Raw genomic sequence first — 19,186 nt, 5'->3', positions numbered from 1 at the left:
TGATCAGCAAGAGTCACTTCTGAAAAGTTCTTCTGACACCAAGAGAAAAATGGTGACAGGGGAGGGGGCCTCCAGCTGATTGATAGCCTCAGCTCTGTTCCTATGTACTGTATGGAGGGAGGTGTGTCCCTTTCCTCCAATCAGTTCTCAGAGCTCTCCTCACTGAGCTCTGCAGTGTGTAATTTCAGCTCTCCTCCTTTTTTTCTGAACTCTCAGCAGACAAGCCTTCTAAATTCTGGACATAGAGAAGAGAAGACTGCATATAGATACAGTTGATGCAGGTAAACAGGTACAACTTATGCATAGCTCCCAACTGTCCCTGATTTGGAGGGACTGTCCCTGATTTGTGTCATGGATATGCAATAAAGTCTGGCAGCTTACCTGATGTCCATGTGTTCATTAGAGGTCTGACCCTCCTTCTGACGGTCTTTTATCACCTTCCTCTCTGTATTGTTTCACCCTAGGCCATCCCAGGAAGCCTATATTAACCACTGCACTGCTAGTCTGCTATGCTGTTCAGCCGTGTTGTTAGCTTTAGTTCCTGTCTGGAGTGTGCTACGATTATCTTCCTGTGTACCGTTTTTGGCTCGTCCCTGACTTGTCCTGTTTGCCTGTGGTCCTGACCTTTTGCCTGTCCCTCGGTTACCCTTGTCTGCCTGTTGCCCTGACCTCGGCTTACCCATCAGTACCGCTTGTCCTGCTTGCTGCTCCCCCTCTCTCCCTGCGGAGCGTGACCTAGGGGATCCCAGGGGTCGCGACCTGGATCCAGCTGCGGCGAAGGCCATCCTCACCACTAGAGGCTCTGGTGAACACAAAGCTGGGTCTTAGACTTCGCGCCCTGGGCGATCTTGGGTTCAAGCTTCCTCTCTAATCGCAGCAGTCGGCCATAGGGTTCACTACCCTGTGGTGCATCCCTGACCCCAACAGGGTGCACTTGTCACCTGGCCACAGGTGACCTGCCAATTTGGAGCAATGTCCCCTGTTCCTCCTTCCTCCTCATTTGTCCCTCATGTTGGTCCAATCTATAGAGTTGTATATAAAATGCACTTTTTATCTTTCAAAAAGTGTTTCACAGTGCTAAACCTTTCATCCTAATTCTAAATTGCTGCAATTGTAAATTTTAAAGGCCAATATAAAGGAATAATTATGGTACAAAAGAAGCATTTGTGGAATTAATTAACTTTTTTTGGTTAATTCTCCTTTAAGGGGGTGTGGCTGGGGGCTTGTCCTGACCCTACATACATTTGCTAGTAGGTGTCCCTTATTCCAATCTCAAAATGTTGGGAGGTTTGCTTATGTAGGAGAATATGTTTCATCTCCATGTATCACCCGAGGCCATTCCCTTCACTGGATGTATAGAAGAGTTTACAACCACTTTTAACCACCTAAGGACCGCCCCACATACATTTACTGCGGCAGGGCGGCCCTTAAGCGCAAAATCACGTGCCTCTACAGGATTTTTTTCAAAGGTTCTGGGGCGCACACCACCGGAGCCCCACTCCCACTGTGTTTGGACACAGCAGGAGCCAATGAGTGGGTCCGGCAAACCCAATGTTCACCAGTGACCCAGTGATCGTTTGGAGAGAGGCAGAACAGTGGTCTGCTTATGTAAAGAAGGCAGATCTCCGTTCTGCTAGTAAGAAAGATGGAGGTCTCGTGTTCCTGCTAAACAGAAGTAAACAGAAAGGGTTAGGGCCAGGACACCCTTTAGTAGTTACAATGTTAAAGCCTCGTACACACGATAGGTTAGCCAGAGGACAACGGTCTGAAGGACCGTTCTCATAGGTTAACCGATGAAGCTGACTGATGGTCCATCACGCCTACACACCATAGGTTAAATAACCGATCGTGTCAGAACGCGGTGGCGTAAAACACAATGACGTGCAGAAAAAAACGAAGTTCAATGCACTGATTCGAGCCGCACTTCCGCGTTCCATGATGGAACGCACGCGGCGCCGGGCGATGACGTTATCGTGCGGTCTCCGTATGCGCTCCAGCTCGGAACGCAATACGGCGACAGAGGCGCCATTTACAGTTAATTTAGGAGACTCCGAGACTTCTATAGGCAGAAAGCCATGCAGGGAAAGGCATGCAGCAAGACAGCACATCTGCACGAGCAGGATCGATGTCTCCAATGGCAAACGTCTTATAACAGTTTCTAGCAAAGGTTGTAATGAACGTATACACTTTTGTGTGTGCCCCTATTTATCGTGAGCTGAACTCAAAGATCTACGATCTAGAAGAAACAACAGGGAAAAAATAGTCCATAGAAAAGAGAGGGAAAAAAAAGAGAATACAAGTGGAAGAATATATTAACCACTTGACCTTTGAAAGATTTACCCCCCTTCACGACCAAGCCATTTTTTGAGATACTGCGTTACTTTTACTGACAATTGTGCGGTCGTGCGACACTGTACCCAAATTAAATGTATGTTCTTTTTTTGTTCACAAATAGAGCTTTATTTTGGTGGTCTTTTATCACCTCTGCGGTTTTTATTTTTTGCGCTATAAACAAAAACATAAAGACAATTTTGAAAAAAAACAATGTTTTTTTATTTTTTGCTACAAAACATATTTAATACAAAATTTAACAAAATCTAATTTCTTCATAAATTTAGGCCAATACTGTATGTATTCTGCTACATCTTGTTGGTAAAAAAAAAATCCCAATAAGTGTATATTGATTTGTTTGCGCAAAAGTTATAGCGTCTACAAAATATGGGATATTTTTATATAATTTGTATTTACTTACTTATTTTTACTACTAATTGCAGCGATTAGCCACTTATAGTGGGACCGCGACATTGCAGAAGACCAATCAGACACTAAATGACTCTTTTGATATTTGTTTGGGGACCAGCAGGGCTTTTTTTCAGGGGGAACTTGGGGGAACTCAGTTCCACCACCTCTGGCTCAGACCCTTTGGTGCCTGCTCACCACAATCACTTGTAAACACAGAAGTCTGGTTTCTGTGTTTACATGTGACAGCTCTGCACTCTGTGTGTAACCCCCTGAACTCTGCACTCTGTATGTAATGCAATCCTGGTATTTATTGCCCCTTCTACTGTTTGTGATATCTGAATGGGGTAGTGGTTGAGTTCCTGCACCTATTTTCTGAGAAAAAAAGCTCTGGGGACCAGTGACACCAATACAGTGATCAGTGCTAAAACAAATATGCACTGTCACTGTACTGACACTGGCAAGGATGGGCTTAAGATAAGGGACGATCAAAGGTTAAATGTGTTCCTAGGGAGTGCTTGCTAACTGTGTGGGGGAGGTGCTTTAACTGTGGGAAGACAGAGATCTGGGTTCCTGCTTAGCAGAAACACAGGACCTCTGTCTTCCCTACTAACAGAATGGCGCCCTGCCTTGTTTACATAGACAGACCACCATTCTGACTCTGTCGGGACCGATCGGCAGGTCCCGGCGGACATCAGGTCCGCCAGACCTGCTGATTGGCTCCCACTGTGTCCAATCACGTCGTGGAGTGGTGGGCAACAGGTTAAACCTTTTTTTTTTCTTTTATTTCTTCAGCTTTCTGGTTTGAGGTCTAGGCTAAAATGATGACAGACATCCCAGGAGTAGGGTGACCACATGTCCCGGATTGCCCGGGACAGTCCTGCATTTTGCAGGACTGTCCATCAGTCTCCTCTCCCTGACAGGATGTGGATCCCTGTGTTTACACACACAGATCAACGTCCCTGGCTCTGTAACTGCCAATCGCGGGTACCTGGCGGACATCCCGGCCGCCAGGCACGTGCATCGGCACCCACGGGACGGCCGGGAGGCCCGAGGACGTCATATGACGTCTACCCAGGTTGGCAGAGCCACCTTGTGGACGTCATTTGACATTAGGCGGGATGTGAAGTGGTTAAGAAGGTGTGATTTGTGACCAGAATAGGTGGGTAGTCATTTAGCCAAAATGTCTGTGAATAATTGCCTGCAATCATCACAGCTGTATATAAAGTAGCCGGAACTCTAATGCCTCGTTTTCACTGAACGGAACGGTTCGGGTCGGTACAGTTTGAAAGGGTTATGCCGCGTACACACAACCGTTTTTCATGACGTGAAAAATTAAATTTTTTTAAATGGTCATTAAAACGATCGTGTGTGGGCTCCAGAGCATTTTTCTCAACGTGAAAAATGGGCATTAAAAATTTAGAACATGCTCTTATTTTGTTGTCGTTTTTCACGTTGTAAAAACGGTCGCGTGTAGGCTTTAACGACGGGAAAAAAACATGCATGCTCAGAAGCAAGTTATGAGATGGGAGTGCTCGTTCTGGTAAAACTAGCATTAGTAATGGAGATGGCGCATTCGTCACGCTGTAACAGACTGAAAAGCACAAAGACTGAAAAGCGCGAATCGTCTCTCACCAAACTTTTACTAACACAAAATCAGCCAAAGCAGCCCAAAGGGTGGCGTCATCCGAATAGAACTTTCCTTTTATAGTGCTGTCGTACGTGTTGTACGTCACCGCGCTTTGCGCAAGCATTTTTTTTTCACGATCGTGTGTAGGCAAGGCCAGCTTGACAAAAATCACGTCGAAAAAAACTTTGTTTTTTCTAGGACATTAAAAATGGTCGTGTGTACGCGGCTTTAGAATGGTCCGGCCTATTCAGGTGAGCGTTTTTACTGCAAGTCGGACCAGAGGCGGCTCTAGGCTTTGTGAGGCCTTAGGCAAAACTTAGACACGAGGCCCCACTCACGCCCATAATGGCAAAAATAATTCAAGCAAGAAAAATGGCTGCAGAAAAAGCACGGATCTAGCACACAGGTGATCAGCACCACTTCCAGGGCACCCTCCTTACCCATCAGACATATTCAGCCAATGCAAGAGGGGGAGAGAGGGGGAGGTGAAAAAGAGAGAGGGATAATAGAGAGATGTGATGACGCCGACATTAGTAAAATAGGTGGGCGTGAGGCCCCTGTGAGTGCAAGGCCTTAGGCGACCGCCTAAAGCCTCGTACACACGACCGAGTTTCTCTGCAAAAACCAGCAAGAAACTTGCTGGGTTTTTTTTTGCCGAGGGAACCGGTCGTGTGTACATTTTTCGACGAAGAAACTGTCGAGGAACTCGTCGAGCCAAAAAGAGAGCATGTTCTCTTTTTCCTCGACGGGAATGGAGAAAATTGGCTCGCCGAGTTCCTCGACAGCCTAACAAGGAACTCGACGAGCAAAACTATGTGCTTCGCCTGTCGAGTTCCTCAGCCGTGTGTACGAGGCTTCAGTTGCCTAATTAGAGAGCGGCCTCTGAGTCGGACTGTCAGGGGCCGTATTGGGTTTAGTAAACATGATTAGCGTGTCCGCCAATCAGTGGGATGTATTGTAGCTCCGCCCTAACCAAACCGTACCATTTTATATGGCCCCACAACTGAAGCAGGACCCTGAATGGTTCGGTATGGTACGGTTGTATGGTCCGCTTTCATAATGGAAACACTCAAGATAGCGTACCATACCGAACCAACCCGCTCAGTGGAAACGAGGCATTAGAAACCCTTCAAAATAAGCTTAAAAAATGATAATTTGACTATCCTAATGCTGCTAACAAAAGCTGCTCATCAGAAACAGTCATTTCTATTTCACTGGTCGTCTTGTTTAATATCTCCTCAGTGTGAAGACTAGATGTTGACCAAACAACAGAATATTGAGGATTCTTGGGCTGATTATCCGACGGAGATTGGTGGTGTCCAGTATTGGCCTCCGATGAGAACTGTGCATCCTTGGGTTGCCTATTTGGACCTTTTACTGTTGGGATGGACATCGGATGTTGTGCTTTTTCATGACCGGAAACATTTACTGTTACTTTAATCTCCTCTTCTTCTTTCTTAATTTGATGACCTCTGGGGGAAAGCCATAAGAGTCCATCTTTTTCTCTCTCATCTAGATCCGTTTGTGTGTCACGAGGAAGCATCTCCGAGGAGACTGCACCACTCATTGGCCTTTGAGATAAACTAGACCTTTTAATGTCAGTAATATTTTTGGACACCTTATGTTGGGTAAATGTTGTACTAGAATTACTAAGATTGTCGGTAAGTGTATTAGGCCTAAAATCAATGTTCTCTAGTCCCTCGTGTTCTCCAACTGGTGAAGAAACCTTGTGTTTCATCTCTGACGGGAAATGGGTTGCTTTCCCGGGATTGGTATTGTTGATTGAAATAGTCATATTTTTTCCTGTAGTTTGAGCGGATAAAAATGAGCCTGTTGGTATTTCAAGAGATCTTGGCAATTCCAGCAAGCGTTTGCTTTTAATTTGCCTGTTCAAGAGAAGACTATCGGGGTAGTGTTCTTGGGTTCCACTTCCTAAGTCAGAAGACTCCAAATTTGTGTTCTCATAAAGTTGGGACTCAGAATAATCCCCTGATCCACTGGTGTCAATATCGGTGCCTTCCACGGAATGTTTGGGGCTCATTTCTGTTGGTTTCACAGAAACTCTATTAAGTAAATGTATTTTACTATTATCGGTGATAGTCCGAGAGTCCAGAGTAGAATCTGATGTTACAGGATTTTGCCTGTATTGCATTTCATGAGTGTAGATAGAAAACAAAGTTGGGTTTGTAGGTGAAGGGAATTTAGATGCTGGGTTTGGTGTTGTTGCCACTGACAGACTTTGTTGGTCCACCCATGTCTTATTCACAGTTATATTTGCTGCAAGGTCCACCGATCTGTTGGCTGTTTTTGAAGGCAGGCCTGGAAATACATGTATAATTTGTAGTCCTATTAGATGCAATTTATGGAGTTTTGCTGCATGATACATACATAAATCTAAAATAATAAAATGTACATAGAATTCCCTATATTTATGCTAGAGTTATTTCTTCTTTAATTCCAAGCATTTCCATGACCATAAACCACACATTCCTAGCCTCATTGATGGATCGTCTTCAGCTCTGATCCCTGTGTTCCATAATACTGAAAACCTACTGATCTTGCTACTAGGGTTGTCCCTTTTCTAGGACCGAGTACAAGTACCGATACTTTTTTCATGTACTCGCCGATACCGATTACCGATACTTTTTTAAAAAAATGTGTCCATGTGTCCCCAAATGCAGCCTTGTGTCCCCAAATGCAGCCATGTGTTCCCAATTGTGTCCCCAAATGCAGCCATGTATCCCGAAATGCAGCCCTGTGTCCCCAAATGCAGCCATGTGTCCCCAAATGCAGCCTTGTGTCCCCAAATGCAGCCATGTGTTCCCAATTGTGTCCCCAAATGCAGCTATGTATCCCGAAATGCAGCCTTGTGTCTCCAAATGCAGCCTTGTGTCCTCAATTGTGTCCCCAAATGCAGCCATGTGTTCCCAAATGCAGCCTTGTGTCCCCAAATGCAGCCATGTGTTCCCAAATGCAGCCTTGTGTCCCCAAATGCAGCCATGTGTTCCCAAATGCAGCCTTGTGTCCCCAAATGCAGCCATGTATAGGTCCCCAGTGGCCTACCTGTGTAGGCAAAGAGAAAGCCCCCCCGCCACCGCCGCAGCTGTCTGGTTGATCAGCACGCAGGGAACATAACAGCTTTAATTTGTGTTTCCCGCCGCGCGTCGTCATATATAGCCCCTCCCCCTTGTCCGGGCACTTTGATAGGGGAGGGGTGATCTGTCTATAAAAGTGCCCGGACAAGGGGGAGGGGCTATATATGACGACGTGCGGCGGGGAACACAAAGCTATTGAAATGAAAGCTGTTATGTTCCCAACGCGCTGATCAACTAGACGGTGGCAGCAGCAGCAGCTCTCCTCTCCTCTCTCTTCCCCATTAGTGACATTATTCACACATTGACAGTCCTACTCTCCGCCCCCTCTCCGCCCTTCTCAGCCCGCTCTCCGCCCACTCTCAGCCCCTCTCAGCCCGCTCTCTGCCTCCTCTCAGCCCGCTCTCCCCCTCCTCTCAGCCCGCTCTCCGCCCCCTTTCAGCCCACTCTCCGCCCCCTCTCAGTCTGCTCGTCACTCACAAAAAAAGTATCGGGTAAGGCACTGGGAGCATTTGCGCGAGTATTCATTACTGCAGGGGAAAGCACTGGAGAGGAGTGCAGGGAGACCAGAAGTTGGGCTTTAAAGCGGAGCACCACCCTAAAGTGGAACTCCCGCTGATCAGAACCCTCCCCCCCCTCCGGTGTCACATTTGACACCTTTCAGGGGGGAGGGGGGTGCAGTTACCTGTCTAAAGACAGGTATTTGCACCCACTTCCGGCCACACAGTCTCAGTCAGACTGCGGGCAGGACGTCACCTCCTGTCCCCCCCTGTTGTGTTCTGGGAACACCCGGCTCCCAGTACACAGCGGGAGTCAATCGTCAGGCGTAGCGCGTCTCGCGCATGCGCCGTAGGGAACCAGGCAGTGAAACCCGAGCGCTTCACTTCCTGATTCCCTCACCGAGGATGGCGGGGGGAGGCAGCAGAGTGACAAGCGATCGCTCGTCCTCTGCTGCGGACGGCGCTGGACTCCAGGACAGGTAAGTGTCCTAATATTAAAAGTCAGCAGCTGCAGTATTTGTAGCTGCTGGCTTTTAATATTTTTTTTTTCAGCGGAGCTCCGCTTTAAACTCGGAAATTCATAGATACATTTCAGTTTTTACCTATACATTCGTAATAATTTTCCAGCGTCCAGTTCATGGGATATGCTATTTCAGCAAACTGCAGGACCAGGTCAATGCTGTAGTATGCCTGAACTCTCTGGATTGGATCTCCTGTAACACTGCAGTCCTTTAAATAAAAAACAAATGATCAGTTTGACCTCGTCAACTTTACAGGAATTTTCAGAAGTCAAATCTGGTGGCGTAGATATGCCAAGATCGTTTTCTATTCATGTGTTTTGGCCAACAGTATAAGGTGTTCACATTTAATTGCAGTGCCAAGTGCATATAACTGAACATTATTTGAAGGTAGTAAGCATATTTGTCCAGACTGGAATGCTTCATTAAAGTAGATGTAAACTCAATTACTGAAATCTCATAGTTGTTAAAATATAAATCAAATTTCTATTTTTTTTACTTTACAGCTTGCATCAACATAATATATATTAGTCTTGCCAGTAAGGTTCTTGTGTTGGTATTTCCTGTTATAAGGCCACAGCGGTCTCTCCTACATTGTCACCCTTTACAACTGCTTCCAGTAGGGACTACAATGGGCCAGACACTCATTACAATGGGATGTTTGGTTGTTATTGCCATTCAGAAACTTGTCCAAATTGGCAGCTTACTTTTTTTTTTCCGTCAAACTTGGAGGGTGGGGTCTAGATTGTGGCCAGTAGGGGTAAAAAAATTCCCAGAATAAGTGGTAGGAAACAGTATCTGAGGGTTGTTGATCAGTAGGAGTAGGTATAGTACCCCATCATTGGTATCCGTACGAGAAATAGTGTCCCGTAATTTGTTTCAATGAGAGTGTGACGGAATGACCTGGGACAAACAGAGACTTTGCAAGGATGAGGGGTACTCCTGTACCGGCATCACCAAGGAGTCTTATGTCTAGGGTCACCTTATGTCCGATAGGGCCATAGGGTGACTGAGAAATGATATCCTAAATTACAGGACAGGGGACATCACTGATAGTTCATATTGCAGGATTTTGAGATACTGCAAGATGTTGGTTAATTGTGACCCAACCAGTCAATAGTGACTCCTGGAAGACCTTGCATTGTGTGATAACACTGCTTTAAGCCTATTGATGCCCAGGTGTGACTACATGTCTGTCGGAGACAGAACGTCTGTCTAGGGATGTGGATTAAGAAGAGATCATTGTGTGATGGTGTTTTGTTTGAGTTCTGTTAATGAAGGAATGTGCAGTGATTAGATCATGATAATTATAGGCCGGCGCCGACATGTCTAGAATGTTTAGTAATCAGCCTTAGTGTGTGATTAGGGGGGTGGAGATTTCATTGTCCCTTTGAATACTGTCACATGCTTGTAACTGCATAAAAAGCTGAGAAGAAACCATTAAAGTTGTCATTACATTTGGAACAAGTACAGAGCTGCGTGTCTCGTCTTGATTCTGGGGAAATGGGATGGATCGGGTCCTGTTGGTTGGAGTGTCGATAAGCTGTCTTGGATGGAATGGAATATCGTGAACGGATTTAACCCCTGTCCCATTTGGGGTTCCGTTACAGAGAGGAATAGTGCCCCATCATTGGTATCAGTGGAAGGAATGGTAACATAGTAGGTGAGGTTGAAAAAAGACACAATTCCATCAAGTTCAACCTGTGTGTGTCATTATATATCAGTATTACATTGTATATCCCTGTATGTTGCAGTCGTTCAGGTGCTTATCTAAAGCCCTGTACACGCGCTCGGTTTTTCCCGCCGGTAAAAAGTCAGCCGGGAAAGCCGAGAACCCGGCAGGAAAACTGCCATGAGAGCTTTGGCCGGGAATCCAGGCCGTGTGTATGCTCCATCGGCACTCCCTCGCAGTGTTTACCATAGAAAAGTATTAGTAAATCTGGCGGGGAAAAAAACACCGGGAATCCCGATGGGAAAATAGAGAGCATGTTCTCTATTTTCCCACCGGGATTCCAGGCTGGTTTCCTGTTGGGAAAACTGCGAGGAAGCATACACACGTCCGGTTTTCCCGGCCAAAAGATCTCTTTGTGGGAAAACTGGTCGTGTGTACGGGGCTTCATTTTTTGAAAATATTGATGCCCCCCGCTGAAACCACCGTGGAAGGGAAGGGAATTCCACATCCTTGCCGCTCTTACAGTAATGAACCCTCTACGCAGTTTAAGGTTAAACCTCTTTTCTTCAAATTTTAGGGATGGTGCCTCATTGTTGGTGTCAGTGGAAGGAACACATTTTCATTATTGGTATCAGTGACAGGAATAGTGATTGAGGAGCCCTCAGGGTGTCGGGTAGGGCATTCCACAGACGCGGGGCAGCTGCACAAAAGGCCCCGTCTCCCATTGTCTTAAAGAGGAAGTAAAGCCAACAAAAAAATAAAAATAAAAAAATACACCCTGCAAGACAAAGGCATAATGAGCTAGTATGCATAGCATACTAGCTCATTATGAAGTACTTACCTGAGATCGAAGCCCCCGCAGCTGACCTCGTTTCCCTCTCCCTCTTCCTCTTCCGTCGCCGTCAAGGCAATTCTCATTGGGATTCCTAGAAAGAGTCTACAGAGGCTTCAGTACATCCAAAACTCTGCAGCAAGGATCCCGATGAGCAGGGCCGGACTTACCATTGGGCTTGACTGGGCTCAAGCCCAGGGGCCCCGCCCAATAGGGGGCCCCCTTTAAAAAAAAAAATTTTATTTATTTTTTGTAAAAAAATGTTTTTTTATATTTTTTTTTATTTTTATACTTATATATATATATATTTTTATATATATATATATATATATATATATATATATATATATATATATATTTTTTTTTTATTATTATTATTATTAAAGGGCCCAGGGGTCTCCAGGGCCCCCGGATGGCAACCCACTTTTTTCTTTTTTATAAAAAAAATTAATTTTTTTTTATATATATATATATATATATATATTTTTTTTTTATTAAAGGGCTCAGAAGGGCAACGTATGTATTTTTTATAAATGTTTATTTATTTATTTTATTAAAGGGCCCAGAGGTTTATTTTTTCTTTTTCCCAGAGGTCCCCATGGCCCTGGATGGCTACCCCTCATTTTATATATATATATATATATATATATATATATATTTGTTTTCTTCTTTATTTCTTCTCTTTTTTGTAAAGGCCCCCCCGCTTCTCAATTTCAGACGGCAGCACCCCCCCCCCCCTAGGGGCCCCAAAATTCCTTGATGGCGGCCCTGCGCATACCTCCCAACACGCACGGATTCTGTGAGACTTTCCCGCACCCCCCCCCCCCGCTCAACAACTTTAATGCGTTCCCCCCCCTCAACAACTTCAATTCCCCCTCCGCTCAACATCTTCGATCCCCCCCCTAATTCTCAGCTCCAGGGGGCCCCTTCAACACTCAAGCCCAGGGGCCCCCACCACCCGTAGTCCTGCCCTGCCGATGAGAGTGCGGAAACATGAAGCCGTGATGACGTCACCAGCGTGCGGGTGATGACACTAACGGCATGATTGCCATTAGAAGCAGCACGCTCAGTGCTCCTGCGCGCCATTATCTACGGCGCATGTGCCGTAGACATCGGTGCAAGTCTTTTGCAAATATTTCCTAAACCGTGTAAGTTTAGGAGATATTTCTTGTACCTACAGGGAAGCCTTAATATAGGCTTACCTGTAGGTAAAAGTGGTCTGTAAGGGTTTACAACCACTTTAAGTCTAGTTCTGGGTATGTGCAGAACATTTGAGTCAGTGGAACGGAGGGAATGTTTTGTAATCTGAGAAGCTCTTTAAGGTGGGGGGGGGCATGTCCATGGATGCATTGATGTTCCGTTTGGGCCCCTGTCCGGCGGAAACTCGTGGGGCCAGGTTCAGATATGCGGAGGGACCCTCATCCAGTTGGTGTTTACATCTACTTTTTGTAAACCATTATTGCTAGGAATTAGCATTTGAGTTCTCCAGAAGATTACCTGTTGTCTTAGTACATCATTTGCAGGGATATTAACCATGACAAACTGTTTGTTCTCGGTCACAGTGATGCTGATGGCCTGTCCTGCCACAATATTTTTCAGCGTCAGGGATTCAGTAGTGTAGGAGCCCCTCTTCACCAGACCAACACGCTGCTTTGGAATGTAAACCACAACTTCTTCTCCAGGATGTTGGGACACTAGAGAGACAATGTTATGGCAATGCAACATCTTACAACAGTACAATCTTTATCGATTTCCATTAGTGAACATAAACCGGCAATCCGCTTTAGAAGTACCTATCTTCATTGGACTGACATAACATAATCATTGAGCATGTTAATTACTTTGCAAAACGCGGTACCCAATGTTTTTCTATTCTACCTCTTACTAGGAGTTGATTGACCAGTAAAACTTCGCTTAGAGCATTCTGCCAGGGCCAACATTTTTTTATTAAATTGGTTGTTCCATGCTGGACTGTTTTCTACCCTACTGGCGCATCCCCCCCATTCTTTCCACCTTCACCTGCAATCCCCCCCCCCCTTTTTGTTGCCTTTTTGTCCTTCTGTTCATCTTGTATGCTCCCTCTTATTAATTAGTTAAAATATTTGGTGGAAAGGTATGGGGCACAGGTCTCTGGCAGGCGACTTATGACGTTATGTTATATAGAGAGAGGATTCCGCGCTAAGAATTGGGTATATGGGCTGCTGCCCCCTGGTTGCCCCCCAAAAGAGGAGTAAGACCCCATTCACATCTAGGCGTTTTTACGCCTGTAGCGCTACGCCGCTGCCGCCAGAGGGCTGAAAACAGATGTCCCTCTATGGAGATGGTTCACATCTCCACGCCGAACGCCAGACGCCTGTCGCCTGCGGCGTGAAAAAAGGTCCCGGACCTTTTTTTCAGGCGTCTTCGAGCGTTCGGCTAGGAGATGGCAATCATCTCCATAGAGGGGGTCATCTTGGGGCACATCTAGGCGGACAATACCGGCGTTTTGTCGCCGCAAATCGCGGTACAAAACGCCGCTATTTTTACCGCGATTTGCGGCGACAAAACGCCGCGATTTCGTCCGTCTAGATGTGAATGCAGCCTAAAGGTTGAGAATAAAATAAATATGACGTTATGTTGTTTGGGAGATTTTCATGGACTTTTGATAGAATGCTAACACCGGCTTTATACAAGTTGTTGTGTTATTGACTGTACTGTGACCAGGGGTCAAGTCCTGGGGAAAAAAGTGTGGGAACTCCCACCCAAGATCCACTCCCCCACCAAAAAAAAAAAATTATACTCTCATATGCATAATTACTAAACCACATGTTTTTTTTCCGATCCACTGTACCTTAGTAATCCTTTATGTTACTGGCAAGTTCTTTCTAAATCCCACGATAACTCGCGGCAGACCTCCGCAACGTCTCCTGGGAACAATGACAAAAGCACCCAGGAGACATTGCGGTATCGAAGAAGTGACGGAATACCCCGCACACTACCTGATGAATCCATATACAGGAAGCGGACAGTAACATAAAGGGTTACTAAGGTTCGCCTGCCCCTGACAGTGACTCGAGCTGGGCATCGCCGCTTAGTGAAGGATCGGCTCGGGCGGCTCGGCTGCTCTAGTCCTGCAAAGGGAACTGCGTTCCTGCTGTGAAAAAAGTGCAGGAACTCCGTTCCCACCCGTTCCTGCAGGACTTGAGCCCTGACTGTGACCCCTTAGCTGAGTCTGAACTTCCTTATACAGGTTACGGTGTCTGTATACACAGTCTATAAAACCCATGCCTTTTGCTAAATAAAGAATTTGTTCACTTTGCAATTGTGAACATGTTGTTTCTTCCAGAGGGACACCTTTCTTTAGAGCCCACGGCAAAAGCAAAGCAATTCAACTTGTGTGTGTCAAAAAATTACCATATATACTCGAGTATAAACCGAGTTTTTCAGCACATTTGTTCTCTGGGGGACCTACAGTACGGCTGGGGAGCACCGATTTTTCAAAGCCGGGCACCCCTTCCATAGACTCCCATGTCTAGGCATGGGCACAGTGAGGCATGCACATGGACACAGTGAGGCATGCAGATGGATACCCTAGGCTAGGGTGACCAGACATCCCCGGTTTCAGGGGACAGTCCCCGGATTGAGGACACTGTCCCCGGACCAAGTCTGTCCCCCGTTTTGTCCCCGGATTGGATTTGGAATGGGACAATTTCAAAGACAGTCAGTGCAGAATAAAAAAAAGAAAATTCTGAATTACACACCCCCGCTCCGCCGCTCCTACTAGCTTAGGGGGGTGTATGTTTTTCCATTATCTGTGCCCCTTTCTGATGATCATGTGCTGGTCGGAGCGGAGGGAATAGTTCTTCAGTTTCGGGTGTATGCCCATCCAGCTCCGCTTGCATGTTCTTCTGCCTTGGCTCAAGTCCCGGCCAGCCTCCTGCCTATCTCCTTTCCTTCCCTGACGGAGTGATCTTCCTTCGCTCCCCACCCAGTAGTAGCCGGGTAAGACTTGCTGTGGGGCGAGCGGCGACGGGCAGAGAGTCGCTGATTGTTGCAATTACTAGTAAAAAATAAATCCCCAGATTTCATTTGAAAAATCTGGTCACCTTACCCTAGGCTTATATTCGAGTCAATACTTTTTCCTATCTTTTTGTGGTAAAATTAGGTGCCTCGGCTTATATTCAGGTCGGCATATACTCAAGTATATACAGTAGTCCTTGATCCTTCTTATGTTCATAAATTATCTCTTACCGGGTGGGCACGAAGCTTCCATGGAATAGGCATAAAAGCCATGGGCCATCCAGAGAGGTAGGACGTCTGTCTGTCTGTCCAGAAACTGATAAGAATATTGTGTTTGTCAAACAATGAATATTGCTTATTTAAAAAGAATACATTTGCACTGGATAAATATTTATTATTAGTAGTAACAATTTATTTTATTGTCCTAATAATAATAATAATAATAATAATAAAAATGTTGCTTTGTAGGTACCAAACTGTCTATAGATTCTGGTTTTAGCTACTGGTCCAACTCTTATGCCGCGTACACACGACCGTTTTTAATGTCATGGAAAAAAATGACGTGATTCTTGTCAAGCCTGCCTTGCATACACACGATCGTGAAAAAAAAAAAAAGGAGCAAAGCGCGGTGACGTACAACACGCACGACGGCACTATAAAGGGGAAGTTCCATTCAGATGGCGCCACCCTTTGGGCTGCTTTTGCTGATTTTGTGTTAGCAAAAGTTTGGTGACAGACGATTCGCGCTTTTCAGTCTTCGTGCTTTTCAGTCTGTTACAGCGTGACGAATAGGCTATCTCCATTACAAACGCTAGTTGAGTGCTTCCATCTCATAACTTCTGAGCATGAGCATTTTTTTCCTATTGAAGAAATGAGGGGAACCTGCGCTTAGGATTGGGCCAATTATAAGACTGCAGCCCCCCCCTATTATATTCCCCCTAAGGAGAGCATAAAGATAAGTATGAAAGTTTGAAGAGGGTAATGGCACTGTCTGAATATCCCCTAAATATGCAGAGATATTAAGAAGTCTCGCACAGTGGGTCAGCAGGCTAGATTGCTTGATAATAATATGGTATTAAGTATTCCCAGGGTGGTATGAGCAGTGGTGTCTAACTAGGAGAACAGTGAGTACACCTGCCCCTAATATTCTAAGTAAATGTGTTGAAGGTACTAGCAAGTGGGTGTCCTGAGTGCCAACACCCGTAATTTGTGTTAAACCACTTCAGTGCCTAATGGGTTCATATTTTGTATTCTCCTTTATCATCATTAGTTATGGTTTTTATTTGCACAACCAAGTTGAGCTTTAGGCTTGTTTTCACAATTTCCAGGCTTTCAATTTGCTTCTTTGTTGTAAAATAGACATTGTGTGCAAAATTCAGTATTACTGACGTTAAAATGTACACACACAAGTGAATTAGTGAAAGCTGTGACTATATAAAAACAGCCCTCGAAAATTCCACTCGAATGCTCGCATTTTGCAAGTGGAATTTAGTGTAGGGCGAGTGAGGAGCGGGGGTGGACCAGGCTAACCATTTCCTGACTGAAGCATTCAGCCAGGAAACTGTCAGCCAAAGGACTGCCCTGGCACCGCTTTTAGCAGAGGCTGCAGTGCTCCCCTACCTCTCTCTCCTCTTCTTTTATCACACAAAGCGGGCATCTCCCGCTGTGTGTCATAGAGCGGGGTCTGTGTTCGGCAGCGCAGTGTAACAAGGTCCCGCCCCCTAGACCGGCTTGTGTGATAGTGGATTGATTCAGTGTTCCGTCTAACGGTCAAACATTCCCATAGACACACTCCTAAACCTTGTGGACAGCCTTTCCAGAAGAGTTGAAGCTGTTATGGCTGCAAAGAGTGGGCCAACTCAATATTGAACCCTACGGACTAACACTGTGATGCCATTAAAGTTCATATGGGGCAGATCCACAAAGATCTGCACCCGCGCAGCGTATGGGAGATACGCTACGCCGCCGTAACTTATTCAGGTTTGGTTTGAATCCTGAAAGAATTTGCGCCGTAAGTTACGGCGGCATAGTCTATCTTTCGCGGCGTAAGGGCGCGGAATTCAGATGAGGCGAGTAGGGGGCCTGTTTCACTTAAATGAAACGCGTCCCCGCGCCGAACGAACTGCGCATGCCCCGTCCGTCAAAACTCCCAGGGTGCATTGCTCCAAATGACGTCGCAAGGACGTCAGTGTTTTCGACGTGAACGTAAATGGCGTCCAGACCCATTCACGGACGACGTAGAATATTTAAAATTATACGTGGGAACGACGGCCATACTTAACATTGAGTACGCCACCAAATAGCAGCTTTAACTATACGCCGGAAAAAGCCAAACAAAAACGACGCAACAAAATGCGACGGCCGCTCGTACGTTCGCGGATCGTCGGAAATAGCTAATTTGCATACTCAACGCGGAAAACGACTGAAACGCCACCCAGCGGCCGCTGGAAAATTGCATCTTAGATCCGACGGCGTACTAAGCCTGTCGGATCTAACACAGATGCCGTCGTATTGGTTTGGTAGATACCAATCGAAAGATACGACGTGCAAAATTTGAAATTACGCGGCGTATCAACAGGTACGCCGGCGTAATGTCTTTGAGGATCTGCCCCATATGAGTGTAAAGGCAGGTGTCCCAATACTTTTGGTGATATAGTGTAAGTGATGCTTTGACAGTCAAAACACCAACACTACCTGTGTCAAACACTGCTCCTATCCGCAAATCTTTCTACAGGTGAGACATTTTAAAAGATCATTTACCTACCTGACTGGGATTCAGCAACTGACCCCGCAGTCCTCTCACTGTTACATTGACATCATTCATCTCCACTTCTACGCCAATTAAGCTTGCATCTTCCACTGCGACCACCAATTCCCCACGAAATGTGAGGTACCAGTCCTGGGGTAAAACAAACAAATTAGCTGTGTGTGGGGAATTATCACATAGCTAAATGCTGATTGGATTCAGGAAGAGGAAGGTCAAAGCAGGGGTTCCTAACTACTTCCGGACCTCTCACTGTGGATATGTAGGTATATGTGGAGTGTCATGCTCGCCCCCTCCCTTGGACTTTCTCAGAAGAAATAAGGACATTTATAAGCAAAATGGACGGATGAGGTAAGTGAAGGAGGACTGTACTAAGGTAAAGGAAGATATTTAGGGAAAAAAAATTGTACCATTACAACCCCTTTAAGTGTTCCCTAGGAAGTGATTCTCGCTGTTAGGGGGCGTGGCTACATGTGACACATCACTGATGACCGGGGAACGAGCATCAGTGACAGTGTCACTGGGCAGAATAGGGGAATGCCTTGTTTACAAAGGCATTCCCCTGTTCTTCTCTTGCCGACCACAATCACGGGACTCCCGGGAACATCGAGTTCCCGGGACCCGCGACGGGCGCACGCACCGCCCACTGGGAGGCAGATTTAAAGGGACATACCTGTACGCCAATCTGCCTGCCCATTAGGGTGAACACATTTGCAAACTACCATTCAGGGACAACTCCCTTCCCAAAACTCAGCTTGTGCTGTAACGAATCACGGCACACTGATTGGACACAAGAGGCGGGATTTATGATTTCTCCAATCACAAGCAGGGGGCGGAATTGTGCTTCTCCAGGCATTCCCGGCCAGGACAAGTACTGTCAGTGAGTAAAGTGGTGATGTGACGGCTTTTTTCGGGGGCATCAGATTGGCCCGGGGGGTGGCTGTGTCAGTTTCATTCCGGGACACTGTATTGTCCTGGAATGAATGTGCCCGGGACAGACCTGCAAAATGCGGAACTGTCCCGGGCAATCCGGGACATGTGGTCACCCTATTGCCCATGCCATTCTGTTGATTTAAATAGTCATGCAGTGGTCGGCAAGTGCTTAAAGCAGGCAGTGACTAGTGGACACAAGACCTCCTCACCACCTGGCAATTGTTCTGCAATAGGGGCCCTCCCATTCAGAAATCAGTTCCAGGAAGGAAATGACAAGACAAACAACATTTTATTTAGGAATGGGAAAGGTAAGAATTTGAAAAATTATATGAAAGGTTTATTTTTTCCCCCCACAAAAGTGGAGTTGGATGGACATGATCTATGTAGTGGTGTAGGAAAAACATCTTTACCTGGACATCTGAATTTCCTAAAGGCAATGGTCGTGTCACCTGAAATAAAGAAGCATGAACAAAGCATGTAACAAAAAATAAAACATTTCACTTTTTA

The 19,186-nt window shown here is 45.9% G+C and overlaps 1 protein-coding gene across 1 annotated transcript; it reads right to left on the bottom strand.

Annotated features, from left to right (window-relative positions):
- Nucleotides 1-5,196: 5,196 nt before the first annotated feature.
- C10H1orf127 (chromosome 10 C1orf127 homolog) lies at nucleotides 5,197-15,293 on the bottom strand. The gene is made up of 4 exons (XM_040326938.1): nucleotides 15,214-15,293; nucleotides 12,481-12,677; nucleotides 8,564-8,690; nucleotides 5,197-6,688 (listed from the first exon to the last, which is right to left on the bottom strand). The coding sequence occupies exons 1-4, from the start codon at nucleotides 15,260-15,262 to the stop codon at nucleotides 5,529-5,531; spliced, it is 1,533 nt and encodes a 510-aa protein (XP_040182872.1). The 5' UTR covers nucleotides 15,263-15,293; the 3' UTR covers nucleotides 5,197-5,528.
- Between the last annotated feature and the right edge of the window lie 3,893 nt (nucleotides 15,294-19,186).

The sequence above is a fragment of the Rana temporaria genome, chromosome 10 (genome assembly GCF_905171775.1).
Source record: "Rana temporaria chromosome 10, aRanTem1.1, whole genome shotgun sequence".
Taxonomy (NCBI): domain Eukaryota; kingdom Metazoa; phylum Chordata; class Amphibia; order Anura; family Ranidae; genus Rana; species Rana temporaria.
This window is presented reverse-complemented; position numbering and strand designations above follow the sequence as displayed.

Excerpts from the sequence above, each read along its gene's own strand:
- C10H1orf127 (XM_040326938.1), bottom strand. The coding sequence starts at position 15,262 with ATGGCCCATGGCTTTTATGCCTATTCCATGGAAGCTTCGTGCCCACCC. Across the intron at positions 12,678-15,213 it reads GGAAGCTTCGTGCCCACCCG|TGTCCCAACATCCTGGAGAA; the intron begins GTAAGAGATAAT and ends TTGTCTCTCTAG. Across the intron at positions 8,691-12,480 it reads ATGATGTACTAAGACAACAG|GACTGCAGTGTTACAGGAGA; the intron begins GTAATCTTCTGG and ends TTTTATTTAAAG.